We start from the raw sequence: 16,455 nt of genomic DNA, 5'->3' as shown, positions 1-16,455 counted from the left end.
GAAAGGGTTTCAAGAGGCAAGCAATGGGTGGTGTCAAATAGACCAGCAGAGCAAGGAGAATATGCACTGACTGGATTTGCGGCTTTAAGGTGATTCGGGGCTTACAGAAGGCTATTGGAGAAGAGTGGTAGGAATATGTTACATATCCAAGGTATGTTACGGTTCAGTGTTGGCACTTTATAATAATAGTTGGATTCTTACTGTTGGCTTCTGGGATGATTTAGGTCAATAAGTTCAATTTGGTAGTTAATGGGAGAAAATAAATAGTTGTGGGTAGATTTCATTTCTGTTGGCATTAATAAGGATACAATAAGTTATATTCAATATGTGGACATTCAACAGGTTTATTTTTAATTACCTGTGTCACTACTCTCGATTAATATGCCTATTAGGGAGTTCTTTGCATGCCTGTGGATTCTACAGGTCACCTTTTCTTCTTAGTGAATTGTCTGCATTGCCAATGACCTTGGTATAGTCCAGTGGTTCTCAAGGTGCAGTCCCGGAACAGCAGCACCTGATGCTGCTGTCAGAAATGTAAATTATTGGACCCCAATCCAGACCTATTAAATCAGAAACTCTGGATGTGGGCCCAGCAATCTCCAGGTGATTGTGATGCATGCTTAGGTTTGAAAACTAGAAAACTGTAGTATAGTCATTTATGTCATATATATTGAATGGCCTCGGTTACAAACCCCGAGGAGTTCTTTTGCTGGGCTAGGCACAAACTTAGGTATGGTGCCTTGGAGTTGAACCCTAGTGTAAGGATAGTTCTGGAATTCTCTGAGGCTTCTGGCTGAAGGCAATACAATTCTTTGGGGGTAGCATTGGTGTACACAACCCTGCTGGGGAACACTAGGCGATTTCTAGCTCTGCACCAGGTTAATGCTCACTCATCTTTCTACCAGTTGAATTATTGGCCTCCTTTGGGAGAAAGAACTAGACTCTTCACTGAGGAAGAAACAAGGCTGGATTTTTAAAATGTCTTATTGTATGTTTTAAAACTGAAATAGCACAGAAGCTGAAAAACAGCATGACAAATCATAGACGGCTTTCTTTTCTGAAACTGACTGTCTGAAAATCATCTGTGAATAGACCAAGGGGGCAAAAAAACTGTAAAGTCAAATCAAAGGCCCCAAAGAAAGATACTGAACATAGTGTTTAGAAAATACTAAATCATACTAAATAAATGAAAACTGAACAATTCTGAAGTCATCCAATCTGCTCAGGAACATGGACAAACCCTGTGCAGCTGAGCTGGGCTTGGGGAACATCACTTTAAAGTAGGTATTCATTGACAATCTAGCCATGATATAACATTAAGGAGGGTCTGTTAGTAGAACTATATTTTTATTATAATTTTGTCAGGGTGATGAAGGAAAGAAAGGGAGCAAAGGAAATCAAGGACAGAAGGGATTTCCAGGGCCGAAGGACCAAAGGTGTTTCTTATAGTCTCATTTATGCTTTGGGGAGATTGTAATTGTGCCTGGTTTTAATGGAATATTAGATTTCCACTGTTTTCCTCTCAGAGATTGCATAGGGCTTCCCTGGCGGCGCAGTGGTTGAGAGTCCGCCTGCCGATGCAGGGGACACGAGTTCGTGCCCCGGTCCAGGAGGATCTCACATGCCGCGGAGCAGCTGGGCCCGTGAGCCATGGCCGCTGAGCCTGCGCGTCCGGAGCCTGTGCTTCGCAACGGGAGAGGCCAAGACAGTGAGAGGCCCGCGTACCGCAAAAAAAAAAAAAAAAGAGAGAGAGATTGCATAAAACATGTGATCTTCATTGAAATATTTATTCTGCTAGGAGAGAATCTGTGTGTCAGTCCTCTCTAGAAACAGCAAAATATTCAGTAGTTGGGATAAAGTTAGGACCATAGAAGATACCGATTCTCTATTATCTTGTTTTGCTGAATAAGAACAAAAAAGTCCCAGACTGAGCTGCAATGCAGCGAGGATGAGGGGCAGTGCTTCAGAAGGCAGGAGAGTGGGATTCTCGTCCTGCTCCTGCCCGGAACTTTTGGGGGCCAGTCAACTTCAATCGTAGAAAGAAAAGAGTAATAGTATCTATTTCACAGGCTTGTTGTGAAGACTGAAAAGAGTGAATAAAGAACTTAGCATGGTTCCTGGCACATCGTAAGTGTTCAGTACATGGCGTTATTCAGAAAGGAAATAATCAATATGTGAAATGGAAAGTAGGGCATATATGTCCTGATAAACTGCCCGAGACAGGGTGCTGAGGAAGAATTAAGGAAATTGTGAAGCAAAAATTAGATACGTGTCCTGACTAAGCAGGAGAGAATATTGAGCTCATCTGGATGTGTTCAGGGGTCTAGGAAGATGCTAATTGTAAGAAAGAAACAGGGAGTCTGTTCAAGGACCAGACGATTAAAGAACAACTAAAAAAAAAGGGTACCAGCAAGATACGAGCAGGTACCCAAAAAAAGGCATCCCCTATAGACCAGTAATTCTTAAACTTCCGTGTCATTAGTATTGCCTAGGAGCTTGTTACAAACCCCTATTTCTTGGTGCCATGCGTAGAGATCTGGATTTAGTATGTGGGTGGATCCCAAGAATCTGCATTTCCTAAATAAGTGTCTTCTGCTGCAGGTAGTTCAAGGAGCACATGATGAGAAAAGCCACTATATAAGAAATGTGTTGGATTAGTATTAACAACAGTGATTACTCTGTCTTAGTTATGCTGACTCAGCGTGAATATTTTTCTGTATTTTGAAAGAAAGTTTTTTTCTAATAAAGAATGGCCATATTTCAAAACATACACCTAAATAAGGGTCTTTAAAAGAATTGCATACTTTGTGTATACAATTTTGTATTTAAAAAATAATTGGCTTCTCTTAAAAGAAGTAGAAGAGATTAAATCTAGAAGTACAATTTTGCTTCATCTGGTTTTAGTGAATATTTTAACAGGTTAATGTTTTATCCCTTTGCCATGGGATTGAATAGGGTGATTATCTGTTGCCAGAACCCTGGCCATGTCCTGTGCCATTGCCATACAGGTTTGGAATTAAGTGATGCCGAGGCACATACAGGCCTCGGCATCACTTGGCCCCAGTGGCCAGTGAGCTCAGCCTGTTGGTCGTATTATGGAATCAGCACCGTGGGAGGCCTCAGCTGTGAAGATGGAGGTGGCTCAGGGCAGGAGTCATCACCAGTGAGTCTGATTGATAGAGTCCCTCCTGCAGGAAGCAGGAGGACCAAATAGTCAATTCTGTAAGGCAGGAGGAGGCCAATTTTTTGGTAAAGGTACAGTGAGCAAATATTTTAGGCTTTTTGGGCCAAGAAGCAAAATGGAGGATATTATGTGGGCACCTATTTAACAATCATTCAAAAATGTGAAAACCATTTTAAAATGATGGTTATATAGGTGCTGTACCATAGACATTAACACAACATTATAAATCAAACATACTTCAATAAAATAAGTTAAAAAAATAAAGACAATTGCTTTGCACACTGTTTTAAAGTGCAGTAGTGGTACTTATATAAGAATCACCAGAGGTGCCTCATAAATATTCATATTCCTGGGCCCAGCCCCTAGACCTATTGAAATAAAATCTCCAGGGCTGAAACCCTGGACCCTATATTTTACCAGATTTCTCTAATGATTTCTCTGTTCCCTAAAATTTGAAAATCAGTGATCTAGAACCAGGTAGGACAGAGACATTGCTTGTTGTTCCAGACTGAGTCTTTATTGAGACTCATACACACACAAAAAAAGAGAGAAATGTTTTAATTTTCCTGTTCAAAATTTCATTTTTTTAAACCATAAACTCTCTACTTTTAATAAGGGACGTGAGATACCACACAAAGGAAGACTGATATACTGTGGACCATAAAATAAAATAACAAAGCAAAAAGTTATAAACTAGAAGGAACATTATTTGCCTACCAAGTGTACTCAAAAACTTACACTAAAGGTAGTTGTTATAATGGAACAATTATTTCCCTCTGAGCTTCCTGGCATACAAACACAAAAGTGAATCACCAGGAATTGCATGATTTTTATGAGCTAATAAAAGGATGCACAAGAGAGAGAAATTTCCTATTACTCAGGAATTAACTGAATGCATTTATTAAAGGGAGTGAAATTTTAACCATCAATAACTTTAACAGTGGTTTAACAAAGATGCTCAGATATTTTCACATTGGTCTGTGAAACAGGTCACAATACTTTAAAATGCTAAAAATACATTTTTATATTTTTTAATATAATTCCTGTGTATGGTTTCCTTGTTTGACATGTAATGAGTATTTTGCCCTTTTTTTTAGGGTGATCCAGGGATTATGAGCCCTTTTGGGATGCCTGGAACATCAATTCCTGGACCACCTTGGCCAAAGGTATGCATTCTTGGGAATAGTTTTTTTCTTTTTCTTGGGTCTTTGGCAGTTGGAGTGGGGAAAAGATTCATGAAACCAGTGAACTAGAATTTCAGTTTTGGAAGAACCCAAAGATATTATATAGCTCAACCCTGATATTTCACAATTAAGCAGATGAAAGGCCAGCAGCAAATTTAAGATTAGAAACCAGATTTCTTGCTCCTGGTCTTGAACTTGTCACTGTACCTTGAACTACCTCCCTTAAACCCTAGACCCTAAAGCATGTAAGAATTTATTGCATTTGTTCAGAATAATCTGCTCATCAGAAAGTCTGGCAGAAAAGAAATCCACTCAGATGTAAGAGCATTCCTGGATGTTTTCACAGTCTAAATATTTGAGTCTAGAGAGCCACCTATTATTTCAGTGGCCTTTCTCTGAACAGCTTAGTAGTCTTTACTGACAGTTTTTATTTGCTTAAGATTTGAAACTCCCCTCAAATACATTAGAAGATGTACTCTCTCAGGATCTGATTCTAATAGATTAAGCCCTTTATAATTGGCCAATGGCTTTTTTGCTCTGTGCCATTACGGTTTCTCATAAAATCTAAAGCCTGAAACTGTGAACATTATTTGAAATGTACAGGGAGATAGAGGACCTGGGTTTTCTGGATTTAAAGGAGAACCTGGAATTGCTATTCGAGCACCAAAGGTATCCTTTATTCATGTTCTTTCGGTTTTTTGTTTTTTTTCCTGTATGTGAGAGAAGTGAAAGTAGATTTAATGCATCATAAGTTGATGATTGTGATTGTTCTACTTGAATCTCTATGTTGATGAACTGAAATGTAAGAATACACTATTCCCTTTTTAAAAAATCAAGCTAGCAGATCATTTATTTTTCATAAATGTGGGGGACGATAGCTCCTCTGGTAAAATGTTTGCTGACTAAACAGTTGATGGAAAATGCGTTTTGTAATAACTTTCATATGAGATTATATGGCCTCTAGCCTCCTTCATTTACATATTAATGGCCAATATATCTCTTCTATAAAACACTGTCCAAAAAGTTCATGTTTGGAAACTTTACTGAATCAGATTTCCCTGCTCTGTTGTCCACCTTTCAGAGTTATTTCAAATGAAAATGCAAATAATTATAGGAGAAGACAGCTTTTAGTAATCAACACTTTTTTCCCATGGCAACAAAGTACCATTTCCCTCCTCACATAAAACCCAGCATCAAGCAAAACTCTACATTCCAAATGTCAACAAGCATATCCCTGTTTAGGAGAACAGGCTTTAGGGTTCCATAATCAGCACTCATTAAATTAGTAGCATGTTGTTATGTAGCTTTGAAGCTGGCTTTACTTTATCAGATTGTCTCTTCTAGATGAAAGGGTTCAAGTACTAACGTAAGTGATTTTCAAACTTCAAAAAAGAAAACTTAGAAACATCTTTGAAATATAATGCAAAACCTATTATATATTGACATAAGTTGGAGTGGCTCTTTTTGAAGGACGAGGTAAGATCCTGACCTCTGCTGTTTTTAATCACTTTAAGAGTCCTCCTTCCTAGAGTGATGATCTTCTGGCTTATCTGAGACAGAAGAGGTTTCCGGGATGTGGCATTTTCAAGCTAAAGCAGAGAATGTACTGGGCAAATCAGAACAAGATGGTCATCCTACTCCCCAGACTCTGAGGCACATAGCAACCCAAGATATGTAAAAATTCTATGGAAAACCAAGTTATGTATGACTCAAGGAAAAAATTCCAAATTTCCTAAAGCTAAAACTACAGATATGACCTCAATCAAGAACATTGGGGTGACATTTTTCATATTGTTTGATAACTTCCTGAATCTATGTATTCCTAGGTCCGTGATTTAAAGTTACTTCTCTCTACTTATACTATTCTTTACAGTAGAAATAAAAGCTAATTAAATGTGCAGCCGGGGTTTAAAAGCACCACCTGTTTTCTACTGATCATTATTAGGCATCGTTGGTGATAGTATTTAAAGTTATTTGCTTCTTCAATCAATTTTCTAATCCCTTGGCCTCTAATGATACTCCTTCTGCCATTCTTCCCTAATGCATTGATTTTTAAGCTCTTGGAGGGTTAAATGTCTGATAAAAGGTTTTTTTTAACATCTTTATTGGAGTATAACTGTTTTACAATGGTGTGTTAGTTTCTGCTTTACAACAAAGTGAATCAGTTATACATATACATATGTTCCCATATCTCTTCCCTCTTGCGTCTCCCTCCCTCCCACCCTCAATGTCCCACCCCTCTAGGTGGTCACAAAGCACCGAGGTGATCTCCCTGTGCTATGCAGCTACTTCCCACTAGCTATCTGTTTTACGTTTGGTAGTGTATATATGTCCATGCCACTCTCTCACTTTGTCACAGCTTACCCTTCCCCCTCCCCATATCCTCAAGTCCATGCTCTAGTAGGTCTGTGTTTTATTCCCGTCCTACCACTAATCTCTTCATAACATTTTTTTTTCTTAGATTCCATATATATGTGTTAGCATACAGTATTTGTTTTTCTCCTTCTGACTTACTTCACTCTGTATGACAGACTCCATGTCTGTCCACCTCATTGCAAATAACTCAGTTTCATTCTGATAAAAGTTTTGGCACGTTAAATTCAATTTTGTGTATCACTTCAGGGACCTCCCAGATTTTTTTTAAAGCCCATTTCGAAACACCTGATTAAGATTTCGACCCTAATTTCTGTTGAATGTGAGAGACACTTCAAAGTGAATCACTCTGCAAGACATTTTCTTGAATCCAGTGCAGAAAGACCAAGTGGCAAAATTCCATCCATAGAAATACTGTGAGGCGTCCAAAATTAAAATCTGAGCAAGAACACTGCCCTTTCCCCACCCCCATTAGGATTAGAAGTAACAAGTTAACTGCAATTTTTGTAGGAGAGAGGACAAAGTTCTCCGGGAAAAAAAAAATGTTCAAAAACTATGAATGTTTCAACGGCTTTTCCGCCACTCTGGGTGCCACAGAGGATAAACAATAACAGCTGCTGATAATTTGTTATAGGCTTGGAACTTAGAAATGAAAACTGAAAGTGAATTTTGTTACCAATTTTTTTCCTTTCAACTTAACCAGGGAGCAGTTACTGCTTTGTTTTGTTTTGTTTCTACCTTCCCTCCTCCAAGCCCTGCTTTCACAACTCTAGTTTCTTACCACACGTCTCCTCTTAGATGTCTCACAGACAACTCTAACCTAACATCCAAAATAAAGCCTTTGATTTTCACTCCTTAAGCCTGGAAATGGTGCTACCGAGCACTCTTTGCTCATGCCATGATACCTGAGTCATTCTTGGTCCTTCCTTTCCCTCACTTCCCTCCCCGTGTTAGTCCTATGGTAAATCCCATCAGTTCCACCTTGAAAATATATCTTTGCTTCTGGCTGCTTTTCTCCTGCTGCTTCCGTCAGGCAGCCCACCATTATCTCTCACCTGGGCTAGTCAAACCTCTTCACTGGTCTTCCCCCTTCCACCTCGGCCCTTCTATTACCTAGCAGGCAAATTGATCTTTTAAAACCATAAATCAGATCACATCCCCTTCCTTCTCAAGAAAACTCTCTAATGGCTTCTCTTTGTACAGAGAACAAACTCCAAGCACTTTCCACAGCCTCCGGGGCCCTTCACAACGTGGCTGCCACTCCCACCCCTTTCTCCCTTGCTACCCACCTCTAGCCGCACTGGCCTGTCCTCCTTCAGCTCCTTCCTGCTTCCAGACCTCGGCTTTGTCAGCACGGCTCCTTCTCAGGTCTCAGATCTCGCCTCCCTGTCTGCGATACAAAAGGCAATCCTCTCCCCGACCCGGCCGCCACCACTGTCACGTCCCCCAGTGTGTTTCCTCCATAGCACACAGCATTTCCGAAATCATCTTGCTTATTTACTGCTCTGCATACTTCACAAGGGTCTAAATTTTCCTGCAGGCCGGCTCTTTGTCGTACTAAATTCTTGGTACCAGAACTAGATGTGCTACCCAGTAGGGACTCTGTAACATGTTGAATGAATGGAAAATGAATAACCAGTGTTACCCTACAGAGTGAAATTCTCCTTAGAAATATACCTACTCACTTAGTTTTTCAAATGCTTCCAGGTCATTAGAGAAAGAGGTTGTAACGTCAACTTTTTGTCTTGAGTTTCTGGCCTCTGCCCCAGCACTTGGGAGTGTTGACACCTTGATACTGCTTTTGTACAGTGGGGCAAGTACCCTTTTGGCCTCTCCCAGGTAGAATGAAAGACTGGAGACCCACGGCACTCAATTCGTCTCTAAAGGAGATCTTGATTCCTGCCCATCTCTGTGTGTTAGGGTAATCAGGAAGGTCAGGGAGACGTGTCTAAAAGTGCTGAGTAGGCTGTGCTGAGGACAGACACCCTAGGTGCTTTTGTCAAGGTTCTGGCTTATCTGACTCAGGACTGAATCATCTGATCCTCATTTGAATTTGGGTATTGAAATATTCTTTTCTCTTTAAGGCAAAGTGTCTGTCAAAATGTTAAAATTTAAAAACAGAAAGAGGAACTTCAATATGTAAACCACATTACTTTCTGCTGAGCAAAACTGGTAAAAACTTTTGCTTTTACACTAAACATTCCTTTAGGTATGGAACTAGAAGCTTATTCCTGTTCAAAATGAGGCATGTGTTAAATATACTGGAATGCATTTGTATTCCAACGGAAGCATGTAACCATTTACATTTCCACAGAGTAGATTATTTAAAATATTTTATAAGTATACATTGTATTATATGAAATTATACCACTGCATTACTGCTTTACATTTAGGGGTAATAATAAAGACGGGCACTCAAGCACAGATAGTGAGCACTTAAAAATTTGACTTTTGGGCTTCCCTGGTGGCGCAGTGGTTGAGAATCCGCCTGCCGATGCAGGGGACGCGGGTTCGTGCCCCGGTCCGGGAAGATCCCATGTGCCGCAGAGCGGCTGGGCCCGTGAGCCATGGCCGCTGAGCCTGCGCGTCCGGAGCCTGCGCTCCGCAATGGGAGAGGCCACAACAGTGAGAGGCCCGCGTACCACAAAAAAAAAAAAAAAAAAAAAAAAAAAAAAAAAAAAAAAAAAAATTGACTTTTGTGCATGTTCCACCATGCCAGGTTATTTAACATGCAGACTAAACATTTACTAAATGAGTTCATTTATCATTTCCCTCTAAAAGTCCCTTGTATTTTTTTCATACACATTTTAAGGGGAAAAATCACAGGGAAAAAAAAATCTTCTTTCAAAATGTTATCCTGCCTCTTTTCTGTTGTTAACAGCATGTTGCCAGAAGATGTCTTAAGTGAAACTTGTATTCCCTCTGCTAATTCACACAGGAGGCGGAGTGGAAGCTGTAGCCTCCAGCTCAAGTCTACTGAGGGGAGGACCTGCCTCCATCCCGCTCCCTTCTCCTTCTCTCTGTCGCCCCCTTCCTGTGGATGCTTGGAAAATGCATTACCCTGGCCCTCTCTAGCTCTGGAAGGAGATGTCAAGAGTGCAAGCTAGTCTTAGAATCAAAGAATCATGAACTTGAAAATAAAGGAAATTCCAAAAGCAAACACCAGCTTTTAATAACTTTCAAAATCACCTCTCTTCTTTTATAGAAGGCTTAGAGACTTTATGGGCCCTTTTTCATTTTTTTTCCCCTGAAGAAAACTTTTGGACACACACCCAAGCACACACAGCCCAACAGAACCTGGTAAAGAAAGGGAAATATTTGGAAAAGTCTAATTCCAGTTAACTTTGTCCTTTTGGTTTGGTAAAGTGGAGGTGAGACTCTCAAAAAACCTAAGGTTGCCAATGGTAGCAGAAGCACAGGACTCAAATGTGTGCAAAATTCCCCTCCTTCCATTTTTTCTTAAAATGGCAGAGAAATTGTAAGTGCATGGAAATGTGTGGGTTTGTGTGCATGTGCACACATGTGTGTGTAATTGTATAGACATATATATCAGACATGTTTCTTATTTAAATTCTGTGTTGTCACCTTAAAATATTGGCCTTAGGGCATTAACTTACAAAACAAATGTGTTTTGAAATGAGGAAACCGTTAAGGTTGACGATTAATTTATGGTGGGGTTTGCGATATTTAGTTAAGGTCACATGTGTTTAGCATTTGACACAGACATTAGAATCAAAGCTTCTATGTTTCAAAACATATAAAAATCAGTCCCTGACATCTTGCACCCTTGTGGCACTCCATGGCTTTTTTCCAAGTGGAAGAATTCCATTATGACATCAGTGGTTACCGTACTTCTCTATACACTTCTGAGAGATTTCTAAAATTCTCGTAAAAACTACAATTTCCAAGGAGATAGTAGATACAGTTTTTAAATCTACTTTTTTTTTTTTTTTTTTCAGTTTTTTGGCTTCACCGCCGGGCTTGCGGGATCTGACCTGGGATGCAACCCATGCCTCCTGCAGGGGAAGCGTGGAGCCTTAACCACTGGACCACCAGGGAAGTCCCTAAAATCTACTTTGCAAACATGCCAGAAAGAGGAACTGACAATTCAGGGCTTTTTTGCTAAGTTGGAAGTGCTCATCCAGTTCCCTGAACCCTAGACCCAAATTGTCTGCATGATGATGGGGAGGGTAAGCTCAAAGATTCTACCTAACACTGCTGCCATTTCTCTACTGGGCCCAGAAAGACTAGAAGAAGCCTTTGTGATTTGGGGACCATCATTATATAAATCCCATCTCCCTTTGAGAAGCCCAGATAATTCTTTGCTTCTGTAATTTCACCCCATAGGCTAGTGAATCACCCCAGGGCTGATTCACTGACATCTCTGAGGGTGAGAGTTTATTCTTGGCCTCTTGGAAGAGCACTAAAGGAGTGGCTCTCCTGAGCTCCAGAAGGGCAGGAGCACCTTGCCAGGCACCCCTCTCAGCTCTTTCAGCCCCCATCAGTGTGCTAGTCCATCACAGAGAAAGCCAAGGCCTTCCCCAAAGTTTTGCGGCAGTTGAGCTTAGGCCAATTCTTGCAAAGAGGAACTTTCACCTGGCTTTGGAGCCCTCGAGGGACCTTTTAACCATAAAGTGGTTGCAATAAAGTCTGGGCAGAAAAGGCCTGTTGGGTTGTTATTGTTGTTATCATGATTGTATACGACCTAAATATTATATGTTACCTAAATATTTCCAGAAGCTCATGGCATTTTTAACAACTCTCTCATTTTACAGATAAGGAAATCAAGAGCCAGAGAGGTTGAGCAACTTGCCCCTTTATGATATAAACAGTGTTGATACTATATTGTGTTGAGTGTGAGAGGGAGTCTATAAATATGGATGAATGAATGAAAAACTAAGTGCATGAATCAATCAGAGCAGGTAGAATAACTTGTCCTGATCTACAGATGCTCAGTCTTCAATACTGTCCATTTTCCAACTACCTCGGCACTGTTTAGTGTACACTTAGACTGTTTCTCTTTCCATTCTAGTTTTTCCATTGTCAACACTTAAATTATGTAAACATTAAGCAGAAGCATAAACCTAGAACCCAAAGAGTTAAAACATTTTCCAAAAGCTTCAACTGTTTGAATATTATAAATGCATGCTTTGACAAAGGTGACCCATACTCATAAATTAAAATGGAAGTCTATGTGAAATTCCACTGAGTATCATTATTCGAAAAATGTTCCCAGCATCTGAATTGTCCCTCTGTTCTCTGCAATGGCTCACATATGTGCACACCACCAACAGGCAGTGGTGGAACAGAGGAACGATTCACACAGAGATGCATTAGGAATTTGTGGATTCCATTGGCAGACATGGACTGGACAAGGAACTCCGTTTCGAACTGTGTCTGACAGGAGGGCTGGCCTAGGATACAGACTTAATGCTAGTAAAGTTGAGGGTCCATGATTCCAAACTGAAGTTGAAAAACCCACCTTTTATAATATGACTGCGAAATTGCTACAGGCAGGACAATCAGCTTGGAAACAGGACTAATTAAAGCCAGAGCCATATCAAGTTTAAATACCAGGGAATGTGACCTTTCGATGCCAGAAAAGGTCACTTGACTAGGTGACTTTTCAAGGTTACTCCCCAATTCAGTTCCATGCATGATCTCTGAAATCAGAGCTGGAATGTAGTCTACCTTATAATTTTCAGTATTGCTTTCATTTCTCCTTGCTGTTTTCCTAGCTCTGCATTTCTCGTCCCCAGAGCGCATACATACCTTCCCTTCAGCCTTAAGGATGCACACTAAATCCTCTTATCATTCAACACCCACATCACCATCAACGCAATTTTATTTTTAATCATGCAGACTGGAGGAACTTTCCCCCAGCGGAAAATTATATTGAATATCTGTACAAGAGAGCCTTCTCTTCTCCCTGACATTAAGGGCGCTGTCAACGTTTCTATTTTTGAGGTTTCTAACTCAACTAAATAAGAAAGCGTGTCCCTTTCCAGTGAGATTCTCGGTATAGGGGAATCATTTGCTCATCTTTGATGAGTTGATTTTGAGAAAAGGAAGAAACAATCAACAACAAATCCTCCCAAATCCTAAAGCAAGTTTTAAAGTGATCATTTAAGACACTGTTGCTTTGGGGTAAATATTAAAGTTCTAGGAGAGAAATTGATTTGAAGAATTGAAATTATTTTAAATATTTTGAAATTTAAAGCTGGGAAAGTACACTAAAGGAAATGTTATAGCGACTTGAGTTTTTGTTTTCTAACACCTTCTTGTTTCCCCATCCCCCTGAGAAGTGTGCTGGTAATTGTTACTGTCTCACTTTTCATCTTAAAGGGTGTCAGTGAAAAGCAACTGAGTTGTATGACAATGGCCAGTCTATAATTAATACACATTATCAATATCTGGGTTGTCTGTCCATAAGCTTAGAAGAAGGCCTCTAAAATTTCCATTGACATCCTGGCAACCCAAAGTGAGGTATTCAGGAGTCACCAAACCGTTACATATACTTGTTACATAATTCATTCCAGAGTGGTGCTTATATTTGTGGTAGTTGGAGCCTTCGTAGTTATACCTTAATTTTATTTAAAAGCCAGAAAGAAACATTAAGCAGCTGCTAATCATCACTTTGACTTCTTCTACCTTATTTAAAAACTCAGTCATTCCTTGGTTTCATCATTTAGTGAACTCCTCAGAGTAACATTTTTTGGGGGAAAATCCTTGAGAGGCTAATTCTTTTCACAGTGAATTCAATTTGTTTTTTATAGTCCCAAAGAAGAAAAGCATGAAATCACTTTTAGAACAACTGTAACTTGCTTCCACAGCCCTCTCATAGAGTGACAGAGACTTAACTGGCACAAACAAAGGGAGAAATGGTGATTAAAGCTTTATTAATATATGTAGGGGGAGAAAGTCTAACGGGTTGTCTTGTCTCTAAGAGTACTATCTTCTCAAATATTATATTTAAATCTTATAAAACATAAAAGGTATAACAAACTATTTCCTTATCACTGGTCCACTTGAAACCTTTACCACTTATTAGTTCTGTAGCCTCAGCAAGTCATTTAATCTCCCTCAGACTTAGCCTCCTCATCTGTGACTTGGGATAATAAGCCTACATCAAAAGGTTATTCTGCAAAGTAAGTGGAATAATGTCTACAAAATATTTTTATGAATTCTAACACACTAAAGAAGAAGAAGTAGTAGTAGTAGTAGTAGTCGGGGTATGCATTACTATGCCAAATGAAGTATATTTGCAGTATGGATAAAAAGAGAGTAAGAATTTGTGTAGCTAGGAGATCTGGAATGAAACCAATTGAAACATCAGGGAAAACTACAAAACAGGAATGACAATAGAGGCAAAGGGAAAGGAAAGCCTTAGACAGCTGGGTACTTGTGTAGGTTGTGTGGGCCTCGGGAATCTTACAAACAGGATGTTTTCTTTCTTCTTTTTGAGAGAGTGTGATTGACTCAATGTAGGAAAAGGACTTTCACAGCCACATAGCCATGGTCCTTGCATTAAATGGCAGCTGGAAACAAGTCTGGGGAGAAGTTGTCATCTTGCATCTAGCTCCAGCCAACAGCAAGCTGGGAGACAGACTCTGGAGTCAGACGTGGGTTTGAATTGCTTCCAGCTGCATGGTTTTTGGCAAATCATGTATCCTCTTAGGCCTCAGTTTCCTTATGCAGTAAGTTGATGTTAAGATGTTCAGATAAGATAATGGCTAAAATGCTCCTGCCACATGATAAAAAATAAATTTTAATTATGAGTTCTTTTATTAAAAATTAATATAATCAGTTTAATATTAACCAAAGCAAATATTTGCCAAAGAGAAAATGAATGCATGTGATAGTGCCTTTGCTTTCTTTTTCTTCTTTTCTTTCTTTTAAAATATAAAATGTTCAATGAATGATTACTAGGGCCATCATAAGATTATGTATGATTTTAATGAGGTTGAAACTAACCACACTGCAGGGTTATGGTCTAGGTAAAACCTTTACTGAATCATTTGCTAAGTTCATATATGCAAGCACTGCAGAGAGTCCTAAACTTGGCCATTTTCTATGAAATTGAAAGGAGTATCTCCCATCCAGAATCCCTTTTGTGGGCCAAGAGGAATGTATAGGCAATCTAAATAATTATTCTTTTTTTGAGGGAGTGGAGATGAGAGGGGAGGGGTAGGATTTATAAGACTTCTGGTCTTATGAAATTGATGGACAAAGTTAAAAATGGCAACTCCAGAATTTGCTTTCAGGTTTGTTCATTATCTCCTAATGCAAGGGCTCCCTCTGCAGGCTCCAATAACCTTGGATCCTGCGTGGGAAGTGAAGTCCAGCTATGCAAGTACCTATTGTAAAAGCTTATTTGTGAATGTCACTCTATCCACAGACAATAAAACTACATATCTGAAAATAGCATAGTAAATGCACCTCTTAGGTACCATTGGTGCTGCGCTGTAACAAAACCAGAGTTATCAAGGGATGAAATAAGTCCTGACCATGGTCCTCTTGTGCTCATTCACCTTGTTGTGGTCTAGCATGGATGCATGGCCCGTGGAACAAAAGACACTATACATTTTCAAGAACCCACCATGGTGGAGGGACACTATCTCTGTGGAATTACACAGCTCATTAAGGGCTTGATATTCCCATCTACTGAAAAGTATGATCCATAAACACCAAGGAACCACCCTAAAACCTGTTACTGACCAACTCTAACCCTTGCAGAATGTGTTAAGTCTTGGTTTAAAGTCTATCAGATTCATAAAAGCATATATCAGGTTATATTAACATAGATCAAGAGATTACAAAAGACAACTTTGATAGGTAAGACATAGCTATATGTCAGCAATTACATAGAAAAGGATGGATGACTTGTTTGAAGTAGACACTGCGGTACCACAGTTGACATGGATCACACCCTTCAAGCTCACTGGCCAAGGTTCAAATATAGAGAGGGCAATAAGGTGTCCACAGAGGCAGCTATTCTATTGCATTTAGCCTTTAGACATTCCTGAAGGGTGACGGCTGGGGGAACTGAATAAGAGAGAAAATGGAGCAAGTGTGTGAAACAGTAAGGTATAATTGGAGACCCTCACCTGGTGAATTTATAGATACTCCTTTTAAAGGTACCTCAGAAGTACTCAAGAAAGAAGAGATAATAGAAATGTATATAATATAGGACAAGTTCATGTTCTCTACTTGGAACTCTTGATGATAGGAGTGATCATTTAAGTTGATAGAAACCTGGGGTCACTAAAAGTTGGCAGTCAGAAGGAGAGAGGCGTTAAAGAGATAATTAGTACCTGTGGTCTCAAAAGCAGCTCAGTATTAAGTGGAAGAGCTGGATAGAGAAAACCAGAATCATAACAGTGGCCTGCAAGCAAAAGGGAATACATAATTATGAAGTAGAGATTAAAATAATTAACTCAGTAATAAAGTTTAAAGGTTTCCTCATTTTTAAAGGCCTTGTTTTCTCTAGAAGTATTTTAGGGTTTGGAAGTAGAAAGCAAAGCTAAATAAAAGATGGGATTTTTTCTACATAAACAATTTAATCTTTTCTTATCATTTATGATTTTTGCACTGTTGAAAGCTATTGATATAAGCTACTTAGCTCCTAACAGGACATGGACAAAACAGAACCTAGGCCTAAGAGCTTGGGAGTCTAGGTTCAAAGCCTGATTCTGGCCTTTTTTTTCTTTAACT

The 16,455-nt window shown here is 39.5% G+C and overlaps 2 protein-coding genes across 4 annotated transcripts in view; one reads left to right on the top strand and one right to left on the bottom strand.

Annotated features, from left to right (window-relative positions):
• Positions 1-16,455, bottom strand: part of MIOS (meiosis regulator for oocyte development) — a 325,043-nt gene that overhangs the window by 136,899 nt on the left and 171,689 nt on the right. The gene's annotated exons all lie outside the window — the stretch shown is intronic.
• The window catches only part of COL28A1 (collagen type XXVIII alpha 1 chain), a 154,457-nt gene that overhangs the window by 75,738 nt on the left and 62,264 nt on the right, over positions 1-16,455 (top strand). Inside the window, 5 exon segments of the mRNA XM_067041636.1 lie at positions 424-469; positions 1,366-1,423; positions 1,426-1,436; positions 4,282-4,350; positions 4,972-5,037. Of these exon segments, the coding sequence (XP_066897737.1) occupies positions 424-469; positions 1,366-1,423; positions 1,426-1,436; positions 4,282-4,350; positions 4,972-5,037 (250 nt within the window).

The sequence above is a fragment of the Kogia breviceps genome, chromosome 9, assembly GCF_026419965.1.
Source record: "Kogia breviceps isolate mKogBre1 chromosome 9, mKogBre1 haplotype 1, whole genome shotgun sequence".
Taxonomy (NCBI): Eukaryota; Metazoa; Chordata; class Mammalia; order Artiodactyla; family Physeteridae; genus Kogia; species Kogia breviceps.
This window is presented reverse-complemented; position numbering and strand designations above follow the sequence as displayed.